This window comes from Macaca nemestrina, chromosome X (genome assembly GCF_043159975.1).
Source record: "Macaca nemestrina isolate mMacNem1 chromosome X, mMacNem.hap1, whole genome shotgun sequence".
Taxonomy (NCBI): Eukaryota; Metazoa; Chordata; class Mammalia; order Primates; family Cercopithecidae; genus Macaca; species Macaca nemestrina.
The window spans coordinates 136810818-136825114 of NC_092145.1; the positions used below are offsets into that span (position 1 = coordinate 136810818).

The 14297-nt window shown below is 41.9% G+C and overlaps 1 protein-coding gene across 2 annotated transcripts in view; it reads left to right on the forward strand.

Annotated features, from left to right (window-relative positions):
* LOC105478233 (apolipoprotein O) overlaps positions 1 to 10948 on the forward strand; it is a 75315-nt gene extending 64367 nt beyond the window's left edge. Inside the window, exons 8-9 of one of the 2 annotated variants that reach the window (XM_011735356.3) lie at positions 4590 to 4654; positions 10691 to 10948. In XM_011735356.3, coding sequence (XP_011733658.1) covers positions 4590 to 4625 — 36 coding nt within the window. In that variant the 3' untranslated portion in view covers positions 4626 to 4654; positions 10691 to 10948. The remainder of the gene's footprint in view (positions 1 to 4589; positions 4655 to 10690) is intronic. The other variant, XM_011735355.2, reaches the window with a different exon arrangement.
* Positions 10949 to 14297: the final 3349 nt, after the last annotated feature.

Consider the following 14297-nt stretch of genomic DNA (forward strand, 5'->3'; position numbering starts at 1 on the left):
CATAGTCCCTCCTGGAGCTGTTTTGAGGATTAAGTAAGGTTATCTGTGTGAGGAACATATGCAATGGATGGACTCTAGCCACATGATTGTCATTAACCACCACTCATGTGATACTGCACATTTTCGCTTCTGCCTGAGAAGATAATGTCCACTAATAGAAAATGGAACCATACCCTGTAGTCAGGAGTTCTTATGTCATTGTTTTAGTTTTCCATTGCTGCCAAAATAAATGACTGCAAATTTACAGGCTGAAAGTAATGCAAATGATTATCTTAGTTCTGTAGGTCAGAAGTCCAATTCTAAATCAAGGTGTCAGCATGGTTGCGTTCCTTTCTCGAGGCCCTAGGGGAGAATTTCTTTCCTGATCATTTAGATTGTTGACAGAACTCAGTTCATCGAGGTTGTAGGACCAAGGTCTGTTTTGCTGGCTGAGGGCTGTTTCCAGCTTCCTTCCTCTATTGTCAAAGCCTGCAACAAGTCCTTTGCAGGTTCCCCCTCTGACCCCTTCTTCTGCCTCCCTCTTAGACTACAGGCACTCATATGTTTGAATCAGGCCCACCCAGATAATCCAAGATCATCTCACTATTTTAAGGGCAACTGATTAGTAAACTTAATTCCAATGCAACCTTAATTTCCTTTTGCCATGTAAGGTAACAGTCACAGGTTCCAGAAATAGAAGACATCTTTGAGGGGCCATTATTCTGCCTACTCATCCAGTAAACTAGAATTTTGTTGGGATCTTTAACAGGTCATTTATCCTTACCTTTTATTTTCTTCATCCAAAAAATAAAGTGGCCTACCATATAGGATAGATAATGTTTATTGAGCACTTACTTGCTGTGAGCTTGGCCCTTGGCGCTAAGCTCTTTGCTCAGGAAGAGTCTTTGAGGTGGGTTCTATTATTATCTCCATTTATAAGTGAGGAAACTGCATTTTGGAGAAGTTAAGTAATTGTTTAAAATAATTCAACTGGTGAGGGAATCAGACATTTCAGTAGGCTGCTGTACCTCAAAGGTTTGGCTGGCAATCAGCCTTCACATGGCAGGCATACTAATTAGAAATCAGTGTCTTGATTTTCTTAAAAAGTTTCAGTTTTGCTAGCAGAAATTGTCATTTGTGGCCAGGCACGGTGCCTCACGCTTGTAATCCCAGCGCTTTGTAGGCCGAGGCAGGTGAATCACCTGTGGTCGGGAGCTTGAGACCAGCCTGGCCAACATGGTGAAACCCTGTCTCCACTAAAACTATAATAATTAGCTGGGCGTGGTAGTGGGCGCCTGTAATCCCAGCTACTCGGGAGGCTGAGGTAGGAGAATCGTTTGAACCCAGGAGGTGGAGGTTACATGAGCTGAGATTGCACTACTGCACTCCATCCTGGGTGACAGAGGGAAACTCTGTCTCAAAAGAAAAAAAGTTGTCATTTGTGTTCATGGACGTGGTAAGAAAATAAAAACTGAAATCAGATATGTATTAAAATGGTTAAGTTATAAAATATTCTAGATAAAACTGTTTCTCTGTCTGAAAATGCAAAAAAAAAAATTGATTTCTGGGTTGTGCTAAATCACGAACTGTTTTTTGAAGTCAGAATGTTGTTTTGTCTGAGATCTTGGAGTTCTCTGCCAAGAGAGATCTGATTTGTAATAGGGTGGTGGATGGGCTCAATGTTTTTTTAATGAGATATTGGACTGTGATGTTTTGTTATACTGTAAGTGATATGTAACCAAACAAGGAAATTTTCCTAGCAACAAAGTTGTTTTCCTGAATCAGAAGAATGCTTTTGTTTGCTCATTTTCTTATTGTCCAAAAGATAAAAAAGCTTGTGAATTTAGCATCTTATTTTTTTTGAGATTGAGGTACTGGCGAGTATAGATAGTAGAATATATAAGATTATCATTGGAAGTATTTGGCAAGCAGTATGTTAATTCAGACCTAAACTATATTTAGGTAGAGAACTACCTTGTTTTTTTGTTTGTTTTTGAGATGGAGTTTCGCTCTTGTTGCCCAGGCTGGAGTGCAGTGGCGTGATCTCGGCTCACTGCAACCTCCGCCTCCTGGGTTCAAGTGATTCTCCTGCCTCAGCCTCCCGAGCAGCTGGGATTACAGGCATGCGCCACCATGCCCTGCTAATTTTGTATTTTTAGTAGAGTTGGAGTTTCTCCCTGTTGTTCAGGCTAGTCTCGAACTTCCAACCTGAGGTGATCCGCCCACCTCGGCCTCCCAAAGTGCTGGGATTACAGGTGTGAGTCACTGCGCCCTGCCGAGAACCACCTTGTTTTTATGCCAGACCCAATTGTTGGACATGATTATCTCGCTGGCCCTCATAAGCCTTTTTTTCTCTCTTCTTGTTCTTCATTAATCTGGTGAGGGACCCAGACATTTCAGCAGGCTGCTGTACCTCAAAGGTTTGGCTGGCAATCAGCCTTCACATGGCAGTCATACTAATTAGAAATCAATGTTTTGATTTTTTTAAAGTTTTAATTTTGCTAACAGAAAGTGTTATTCGTGTTCATGAACGTGTTAAGAAAATAGAAACCCAAACTTTTTTACAGTCATCATATCTCTAAGTTCTACCCCATTCCGTTTGTTTGTTTGTTTTGAGACAGGGTCCCACTCTGTTGCCCAAGCTGTAGTGCAGTGGTGCAGTTACAACTTGCTGCAGCCTCAACCTCCCTGGCTTAAATGATCCTCCCACCTCAGCCTCCTGAGTAGCTGGGACCACAAGCATGTGTCATCCCACCTGGCTAATTTTTGTATTTTTTTGTAGAGACAGGATTTCAGCACATTGCCCAGGCTGATCTTGAAGTCCTGGGCTCAAGTAATCCACTTGCCTCGGCCTCCTGAAGTGCTGGGATTACAGATGTGAGCCACTGCCCCGGCTTTCGATTTGTTTATGCAACAAATATTTGAATAGTATGTGCTAGGAGGCCCTAGGGATAGTGTGCCCTCATGAAGCTTACAGATTAATGAAAGACTCAAACATGAAAGAAATAATTACACAATCAGAAAGTACATGAGTGCTGTGAAAGGGAATAGAAGATTCTGCAAAATTGAAGGACAGGGTACAAAGAAAGCCTCGATGTAAAGGATGAATAACATTTAGCTAGGCAAAAATTGGGATTGACTGGTCTTGGTCAAGGGGTATATTTTGCAAAGGTCTTGTCCCAATAGGGAGTGTGGCAATTTCGAGCAACAGCAAAAAGGCCTCTGGGGTGTCGGTGGGTGTGTGTTCACGTATGTGTATGTGTGTTTGCTTGTGTGCATGCATGTGAGGAGGCGGGGTGGGGAGTGGCTCTGGAGGAGAAGGGCACAGATTCTCAGTCCTGTAGCACTCCTGTTCAGAATGTCAAGTAGAGCTGAGAATTGTCTGTTGATCATTGGTCCACCAAGCAGTTCGTATGGCCTTGTTTCCCAGAACTCCATCATCAAGCGGATGTGGTGACCATATACTTTATCATCAAAACCAGGATATTCATTTTTTTAAAACTTTTTTTTTTTTTTTAATGTTGCCCAAGCTGGTCTTGAACTCCTAGGCTCAATGGATCCTCCCACCCCGGCTTCCCAAAGTGCTGGGATTACAGGCGTGAGCCAACACACGCGGCAAACCAGGATACTCTTGAGAGTGAAAGGGGACACTATTAATTATGCTGGGACAATGGATATAAAACAGTACTTATAGACCAGTTCTCAGCCACTCCAGGGAGCCCCAAAGTTGCCTAGAAACCGTGCTCTGAAATGACAGGGTTAGTCACGTGCTCCTGCTTTCTCACCTTTTCCCCTTCCTTCAACCATGAATAACTATGAAAGAGGGGCACCGGGAGAAACTGCTCCAAGTCTATACAACAGAATCATAGCACTGTAGCCCACCCAGCTGCAGCCTCCTGTTTTTCACACTGCCATCTGATCTCTATTAATGTGTTTTGAGAATTAAAGTCTAAAAAACATATAGAAAAGAAAGTAAGGCCTTAAAAGTTTAGCACGTGAACTTTTCCCACTAGAAGCTTTTCTTACACTGCTTCTTATGGATTACATGACCTAATTATATGTTCTCGGATGGCCACTAGGCAGAATGGGTGTGGTCTAACTTCTTTCACAGTAAACATGTTTTGTGGATTGGCCCTTATGGTGGATAATGGTGAATAACGCATGGAGTAAATACCTACAGGAAGCCTTCCCGTAGGTGTAAAACCTTTATTTCAGGAAATAAAATAGGAAGATATATTGATTTTTTTAATAGAATCAACTGTTTGGCTGAATCTGCGTAATGAGGATTAATGGCGCTTTATTTCCTGCTCTCTCTGCCCAAGTCATTCTACAGCAGGGCCCTCAGAGAGCCCTAGTAACTTCTTCAATTTACTGAGAGATGGATCACTTTGCAGTATAATAATATTTAATGGTCGGCAACTGCGAGAATGTGGGATCTCATTGTCCTCCTCAGCCTTTCTTCAACAACCCCCCAAGTCCTCAATAAAATAGTTTGACCCTGTCCCGCATAATAATTTTTAATGTTCATGTTCAGCCAAATACTCAGGACACTAAGGAGTTGCACTATTTCTTTTCAAACTGCATTCAAGCTCTTTCTTTTGTTTTAAAAGCCAGGAAATGTGAAGAATTCACCTGGAACTAAGTAGAAAACTCCTTGCTCTGCCATCTTAATCAGGTAAAGAACAAGAAATCTCTGTGATTGTTCTCAGCATTGTAGTGCCAGCTGAAATGAGTTGTGTTTAATTAATTTAATTTAATTGTAACAGTTGAAACTGTTGTGAAACAGTTTCACTGATGTGAAAACATAAGGGTCATATTTTCTTCCATCTTTAATTTCTGGGCTTAAATGCTGTGACTTATATGTTTGTGTTTGTTCCACTGATATTACCTGGGTTTTTTAGACAAGCTAGAATCAGACAGTTGGGATTTGTCTACAAATGTATTTCAAACAATTGGAAAGTGTCATTATTCCTTAGGTTTATTTTTTTCAAACAACACTTTATTATAGTAAGTACACTTGTATTTATCTAATACTCAGTGTACACTGGAATGCATGACAGTTACACAGAGGCTCAAAACAGTAGTTATATTGTTTGTGTATATTTGAAAAATTGTATAATAGCACTTGTGATTTCCTGGTAATTAGAAGACTATAATTGAAATTGGAAACAACCTAGATATTCAACTATAGGAAAATGGCTTAATTATGGTATATCCATAAAGTGGAATATTATTATTCTGTTTCTACAGTATTTAATTGCATGGGAACATGTGCACAATTATTGTTAAATGAAAAAAAGGTAGTGTGATATGTTTATAGAGGGGAAGAAGCCAGGAGATACAACAGAAAGTGTGTATCGTTCAGTGGTATGATGATTTTTCTATTTTTTCTTCTTTATAACTTTCTGTATTTTAAAAATTTTCTGCAATGAATATGTGTTTTATAATCAGAAAATTTTTTGAAAATTGGTGTTACATTTATTGTAAATCATGGCCCCTACTTAAAATTTAGGAAAACCCTGAGTTTGAAGGGTTTTTTCTTCAAGCTTTCTTTATATTTTTGGAGACCCAAAGAGTCACATAAACTGAGAATTTGAAAGTGAACCCCCAGCCTCAAGCAGACTCCCCTGAAGCCCTGTATGTTCCTCCTTTTACACCAGCACTGATGGGAAACTCACCCCATGGGGCAGCCATCCTGGGACAATTCTGATTTTTTGGAAGCTGTTTCTTCTGCTAAGCAAAAATATGTCTCCTTAGTGGTCACAGAAAACAAATCCAGTTCCTCTTTCACTGCATAGCCGTTCATACAGTAACCCAAAATCAGTAGGTTCTCAGATACAAACTATTACCCGGGGAGTTGGTAAAAGGCAAAGGCCACCCCAGAATCAGTATCTCTGGTGAATGCATGGGAATGCATATCTGCCAGTTATGCATGGGATGTGCCATTAGAAGGATGACTAGAGGGTGAGCAGCCACAGAGTGACACATGTCCTCTAGGGACTTGACTTTTAATACGGTTATATTTCTCTCATTTTTTTAAATCCTTGTCAGCCAGAATGGTTATATTTCTGTACAGGGACAATGAAAAAGACATAGAATAAAGGGAAATTAGGTAAGTATCCATTTCAGTTTTCAAAGATACTCTGCACCAGAGTTCAGCTTGCTGTAATACACAACCTTGATTTCATTCTTTATTGTTTTTAGATCTTCATTGGAGGAGGTGTAGCTTTTAATTATAAAAGTGATTCGTGTTGGTTGTAAAAAATGTTTTTAGCTAACTATTTTAAAAGCTTGTCTTATCCTTTCTTCTTTTCTTTTCTTTTTTTTTTTTTTTTTTTTTTTGAGATGGAGTTTCGCTCTTGTTGCCCAGGCTGGAGTGCAGTGGTGCAATCTCGCCCACTGCAGCCTCAGAGGCCTCCCAGGTTCTAGTGATTCTCCTGCCTCAGCCTCCCAAGTAGCTGGGATTACATGCATGCGCCACCATGCCCAACTAATTTTGCATTTGTAGTAGAGACAGGGTTTTACCATATTGGTCAGGCTGGTCTCGAACTCCTGACCTCAGGTGATCCACCTGCCTCGGCCTCCCAAAGTGCTGGGATTACCGGTATGAGCCACCATGTCTGGCCGCTTTATTCTTGTTTCCAGAGGTAATTTTTGTTAATAGTTTGGTGTATCATTCCAGACTTTTAAAGATAGATAGATAGATAGATAGATAGATAGATAGATAGATAGATAGATAGATAGATAGATAGGCCAGGTGCAGTGGCTCATACCTGTACTCCTAGCGCTTTGGGAGGCCGAGGTAGGTGATTACATGAGTCTGGCAGTTCAAGAACAGCCTGGGCAATATAGCGAAACCCTGTCTCTACAGAAAAACTTAAAAATTAGCTGAGTGTGATGACAAACACCTGTAGTCCCAGTTACTTGGAGGCTGAAGTGGGAGGATCACCTGAGCCTGGGAGAAACAGGTTGCAGTGAGCCATGATCACTCCACTGCACTCCAGCCTGGGCAACAGAGTGACACCCTGTCTCAAAAACAAATATATATGTATTTATTTATATTTAAAATGTATAAATTAAATAAATTTATATATTTATAATATTTTCATGCATACATGCATGTTTTTGTTTTTTTGACAAAATGGGATCATATTCCTCATATTGTTCTGCAAGTTCACAGGAAACTTTCTTTTTACTGTTATTTATCTGGTGGGATGGGATCTTGCTGTGTTACCCAGGCTGGACTTCAACTCCTGGGTTTAAGTGATCCTCCCACTTCACCCTTCTGAGTAGCTGCACAGAAAACTTTCTGAAGGCATATAATTGTAATTTTATTATCATACATAAAGAAATTAGGCCGGGGCGGCCGGGCGCGGTGGCTCAAGCCTGTAATCCCAGCACTTTGGGAGGCCGAGACGGGCGGATCACGAGGTCAGGAGATCGAGACCATCCTGGCTAATATGGTGAAACCCCGTCTCTACTAAAAATACAAAAAACTAGCCGGGCGAGGTGGTGGGCGCCTGTAGTCCCAGCTACTCGGGAGGCTGAGGCAGGAGAATGGCGTAAACCCGGGAGGCGGAGCTTGCAGTGAGCTGAGATCCGGCCACTGCACTCCAGCCTGGGCGACAAAGCGAGACTCCGTCTCAAAAAAAAAAAAAAAAAAAAAAGAAATTAGGCCGGGGCCAGGCGCGGTGGCTCACGACTGTGGTCCCAGCACTTTGGGAAGCTGAGGCGGGTGGATCATGAGGTCAGGAGTTTGAGACCACCTAGCCAATATGGTGAAACCCTGTCTCTACTAAAAATACAAAAATTAGCCAGGCATGGTGGCGTGCACCTGTAGTCCCAGCTACTCGGGAGGCTGAGGCAGGGGAATCGCTTGAACCCGGAAGGCAGAGGTTGCAGTGAGCCGAGATCACGCCACTGCACTGCAGCCTGGGTGACAGAGTGAGACTCCGTCTCAAAAAAAAAAAAAAAGAGAAATTAAGGCCGAGCATGGTGGCTTATACCTGTAGTTCAAATTACTCAGGAGGCTGCGGCAGGAGAATTGCTTGAACCTGGGAGGTAGAGGTCGCAGTGAGCCAAGATCGTGCCACTGCACACTCCCAGCCTGGGCAACACAGAGAGACTCCGTCTAAAAAAAAAAAAAAAGAAAGAAAGAAAGAAATTAGCACTAATTCCTTAACATCATCTAATATCCAGTCAATGTACACATTTTCCTGGTTGTTCCATGAATAACTTTTTACAGTTGGTTCGTTTGAACCAGGATCCAAATAAGATCTGCCTGTTGTGTTTGGTAGGTCTCTTAGAACTGTAAAAGTTTCTGCTCCCTCTCTGTTCCTTGCTATTTGTTTGTTGAAAAACCTGGCTTATTTGTCCTTTAGAATTTCCTGTGTTCTACAAGGATTGAGCTGGGAGGGGAAAAAAAGAATTTCTCATGTTCTGGCTGTGGCCGAATGTATCCATTTAGTATCATTCTGTTTATCTCTTGGTTCCTTTCTTCTCTATATTTCCCATAAACTTATAGTTGGATTTGAAGGCTTAATTAGACTTAGGTTCAATTTTTTTTTTGCTAAGAATGCCATAGACAGTACTATGTTAAGCTATGTTGAATGAATGAATGAACTTGTTTTATATAACATATTGTGTAAATATTTCCCTTTCAGTACTTATAGATCTACCCATTCCTTCTCTAGTTGCTTAATGGTTTCCTAGTATGGACTACCATGATCTACTTAATCCTTATCAACATAGGTTGTTTCCAGTTTTTAGTTTTTAACAATGCAATAAATCTGTCAAATTCCTACCGAAGACAAAAACAGATTAATAAACTGAGATAGAAAAAATAAGCTAGTAGTTTACATGTTTAAGAATTTTTAGTTGTATATTAAAAAATCAAGTGAATAGTCACTGGCCTCTAAAATATTTAGAAATCTCTAATTGCACCAGGCACGGTGACTCACACCTGTAATTCCAGCACTTTGGGAGGCTGAGGCGGGCGGATCACCTCAGGTCAGGAGTTCGAGACCAGCCTGCCCCACCACATCTCTACTAAAAATACAAAAAATTAGCCAGACATGGTGGCACATGTCTATAATCCCAGCTACTCAGGAGACTGAGGCAGGAGAATCGCTTGAACCCGGGAGGTGGAGGTTGCAGTGAACCGAGATCGCACCACTGCACTCCAGCCTAGGCAACAAGAGCGAAACTCTGAATCAAAAAAAAAAAAAAAAAAAAGAAATCTCTAATTGCTGAGTATATTCATTACAAATTATGAAAAAAAGCCAGACGTGGTGGCTCACGGCTGTAATCCCAGCACTTTGGGAAGCTGAGGCAGGCAGATCACTTGAGGTCAGGAGTTTGAGACCAGCCTGGCCAACATGGTAAACCCCTGTCTCTACCAAAAATATAAAAAATTAGCTGGGCGTGGTGGCGGGCACCTGTAATCCTAGCTACTCAGGAGGCTGAGGCAGGAGAGTCGTTTGAACGCGGGAGGCAGAGGTTACAGTGAGCCAAGATCGCACCACTGCACTCCAGCTTGGGTGACAGAACAAGACTCCATCTCAAAAAAAAAAAAAAAAAAAAAAAATTATGAAAAAAGCAATCTGGAGAAGACTCGGTTTGTCTTTGACTTGTCTTTGAATATATGTGTATTTTATTCCAGAAAAGTATGATGAGGGTGATGTGAGGAAAATTACACATCAAACTGAGGGTGATGTAATCATGCTTTCCAGCAGATAGATGGAAATGTAGTTGTTTAATCTTCAGATGTGATGTGTACTGTGCCATTTAGACATTTATTTTTTATTTATTCACCCATCCATTTGGTTAATTACGCTCAGGTACACAGCCAATTGAGGATCTGAATGTAGTATATGTACTATTGATGGAACACAAAATCTTTTTTTTTTTTTTCTTGAGACAGAGTTTCGCTCTGTCGCCTAGGCTAGAGTGCAATGGCTCAATCTCAGTTCACTGTATCCTCTGCCTCCCGGGTTCAAGCAATTCTCCTGCCTCAGCCTTCCGAGTAGCTGGGATTACAGGCGCCCACCACCATGCCCGGCTAATTTTTTGTATTTTTAGTAGAGATGGGGTTTCACCATGTTAGCCAGGCTGGTCTCGAACTCTGGACCACAGATGATCCACCTGCCTCGGCCTCCTAAAGTGCTGGGATTACACACGTGAGCCACCACAGTCGGCCTTCTTTCTGATTCTTAGTTTAACTATCTGTAAAATGGGAATAATTACAGTTTTCTCTGGCTCATGTTTCTTATGGTTATATAATGGTGATGTAAATATTGTCTATGGTTTCTCTTTATTTGTTTATTTATTTATTTATTTTGAGACAGAGTTTCATCCTTGTCGCCCAGGCTGTAGTGCAATGGCATGATCTCAGCTCATTACAGCCTCCATCTCCTGGGTTCAAGCAATTCTTCTGCCTCAGCCTCCTGAGTAGCTGGGATTACAGGACCTGCCACCATGCCCAGCTAATTTTTTTGTATTTTTAGTAGAGATGGGGTTTCACCACGTTGGCCAGGCTGATCTCGAACTTCTGACCTCAGGTGATCGACCCGCCTCAGCTTCCCAAAGTGCTGGGATTACAGGCATGGGCCACCGCGCCCAGCCTGGTTTCTCTATTTAAATCTGAAGAATTTTCATGATGCAAAATTTTTTCTGGCACAGTTTACTTATGTTTTTCTCTTCCTTCTTTTAGTTATAGGTAAACATTGGAAACTCCATAGAATAAATCAGTATTTCTACAGAAAAATGGCAGAGAAGTCAGTATTGAATGTATTAAATTGGCTTTCTTCTTCAGGAAAAACTAGACCAGACCTCTGTTATCTTCTGTGATATCATCCTACAAGCAAACTAATCTGGAATCCCTTCACCTAGAGATAATGTACAAGCCTTAGAACTCCTCGTTCTCATGTTGCTATTTATGTACCTAATTAAAACCCAAGTTAAAAAAAAATCCGGTATCATCGAGTGACGGTCTAAGTGTATCTGGTGCCTGTGTGTATGGTGTGTGTATGCATGGTTTGTGTGTGTGGTGCATGTTTGTGTGTGTGTGTGTGGTATGGATGGTGTATGTGAGTTAGAGCCAACAGGTAACTCTTCTTAGGGAAGTATCAGCTTGCAGCCTGCAGAGTCTGGGCCCCACAACACATACTATAGAAGAGTAGCTCTGGAGTCCGAAAGATGCTTCAATAACCAGCACAAGGACCAAAACTTGTAATACAGTTTCCCTGACAATGATTAGAAGACATATAAAAGGAAACAGTAACAGTGACCCCTTCTTGTGGCTGTCACCTCCTAGTTTGTACAGAACTTGCAATTCTTGATTGCCAGTGGGAGATTGAGAATGAAGAGGCCTCTGCCCTCTGCCAGTGGATGAATGGGGATGTGGTGTGTGTTTGGATTCTCTGTATGTGTGTGGCTTGTATTTTCCTCCTCTGCGGCGCCTGAATGCACAGCTCACTGAACTCTGTAGTCCCACTGCAGGAGCCTCTTTTGACTTGTCAGCCAGCCAGTAAGGATGGCAGGGGAACAGAATGTCAAAGAGAATTTAGAATTTCCAGATTTCAATTAGATTTGGGAACTCTTAAATCTTCCTTGTATACTTGTATCATCAATTGAATTCCGAATCGTTGACCTTCCAGAACTGATAGCAGTCAGTAAGATGGCAATACACAGATGGACATGCACATATTCGTGTTATATATATTTAAGAGAGCCAAAATGGCAGGAACAGTGGCAGCATTGTTACCGGATTAATGAGCTGAAGCAAATTTGTCCCTAGAATGATCTCCATAGTCACCCAGAAGTCTTTTATTTCCTTTTAGGCCAAAGTACTTTTGTGTTATTGTACCAATCACCCAAATATATGAAAGCCATGCCTATATCTCATTATAAATATGCTATTGTTCCAGGCTTTCTCCATTTGGCTTGGCCTCCCATGTCACCTCTGGAAAGTAGCGATTCCTTGAGTTTCTTCCTTGCAATTGCCTGACCTAGAGAAGATTAAGAAGAAATGGCCTACACGTCAGCATGCTTAGGTCATTAATCAATAATTTGAGTGCCTCCTATCTAAGATATTACCTCCCATTTTTGGTTTTTTACTCAGTATTGAAACATTGCTTTAAAACATTTTAGGCCAGGTACAGTGGTATCTGTAATCACCCGCCTGTAATCACCCGAGGCGGGTGAATCACTTAAGGCCGGGAGTTTGAGACCAGCCTGGATAACATGGTGAAACCCTGTCTCTACTAAAAATACAAAAATTAGCCAGGCGTGGTGGTGCACGCCTGTAGTCCCAGCTACTCGAGTGTCTGTGGCAGAAAAATTGCCTGAACCCAGGAGGCAGAGTTTGCAGTGAGCCAAGATCAATCCACGCACTCCAGCCTAGGCAACAGAGTGAGACTGTCTCAAAAAAAGAAAGAAAGAAGGCCAGGTGCAATGGCTCACGCCTGTAACTTTGGGAGACCGAGGCAGGCGGGTTGCTTGAAGTCAGTTCAAGACTAGCCTGGCCAACATAGTGAAACCCTGTCTCTACTAAAAATACAAAAACTTGCTGGGCATGAGAGCGGGTGCCTGTAATCCCAGCTACTCAGGAGGCTGAGGCACAAGAATAGCTTGAACCCAGGAGGAGGAGGTTGCATTGAGCCAAGATCACACCACTGCACTCTAGGCTGGACCACAGAGCAAGACCCTGTCTCAAAAAAAAAAAAAAAAAATTCAAAATGTAGGCAAAATGCCTGTGCTCACATATATAAATGAAAAAATGTGACTTGCTCGAGGTTAAATAGCAAATCAATGACAGGTAAAATTAGGTCATGCAGTGAATATTACTGATTTTTATTAGTCTAAACATATAATTCAGAATCCTTTAATTCAGAAAAAGTAATAGATAGGGGTTATATTTTCCTCATCTTATCTCTTTCTTTTTTTCCACCTGGGCTGGAGTGCAGTGGCATGCACGGTCACAGCTGCTCCAACCTCAACCTCCCAGGCTCAAGCAGTTCTCCTGCATTAGTCTGCCGAGTAGCTGGGACTATAGGTGTGCACCCCCTCACCCAGCTAATTTTTTATTTTTTTTATTTTTTTATTTTTTTTCGAAATGGAGTTTCGCTCTGTTGCCCAGGCTGGAGTGCAGTGGCACGATCTCAGCTCACTGCAACCTCCGCCTCCCGGGTTCAAGCAGTTCTCCTGCCTCAGCCTCCTGAGTAGCTGGGATTACAGGTGCCTGCTACCACACCCAGCTAATTTTTGTATTTTTTAGTAGAGACGGGGTTTCACCACCTTGGCCACGCTGGTCCCGAACTCCCACCTCGGCCTCCCAGAGTGCTGGGATTACAGGCGTGAGCCACTGCACCTGGCCTCCACCTTGTCTTAATGAATGCACTTTGCACTCATCATTTTGGAAAGTCTTTTGTTTTGTTTTTTCTTTGAGGCAAGGTCTCACTTTCTTGCCCAGGCTGGAGTGGAGTGGCACGATCACAGCTCACTGCAGCCTTGACCTCCCTGGGTTCAGATGCTTCTCCCACCTTAACCTGCTGCGTAGCTGGGACCACAGGCACATGCCACCATGCCCCGCTAGTTTTTGTATTTTTTGTAGAGATAAGGATTGCCATGTTGCCCAGGCTGGTCTGGAATTCCTGAGCTCAGGTGATCCACCCACCTCAGCCTCCCAAAGTTCTGGGATTACAGGCGTGAGCCACCGTGCCCAGCCCAAGTTTCCACTTTTTAATTCAATGTACCAATCCAGTCTAATGCAGAAACCACTGTCAGGGGACTGGTAGTACATGTGTAGGACTAAACTCTCCTTATGGCTTGATTTTCATTTAAAGTAAGTATTGGAAATCATGTTTTCATTCACCAGTGGTTGAAAGAAACTTGCTTCAGGTTTTGGTTTTCACCCTGTAAACCTTCTCCTGTCTGATGTTTTGTTTCCCTTCTGATATGTTCAACTTTCAAGTCAGTACAGGTTGAGTATCCCTTATCCAAAATGCTTAGGACCAGAAATATTTTGGATTTTGGAATTTTTTTAGATTTTGGAATATTTGCGTACACATAATGAGATATCTTGGGGATGGGACCCAAGTCTAAAACCATGAAATTCATTTGTTTCATTTGCACCTTATACACTTAGGGTGAAGGTAGTTTTATAAAATATTTTTAATACTTTTGTGCATTAAAGTTTTGAGTGTGTGTGTGTGTGTGTACATATATATATATATATATAGTTTTTGTTTTGTTTTTTAGACAGTCTCACTCTGTTGCCCAGGCTGGAGTAAAGTGGCATGCTCTTGGCTCACTGCAAC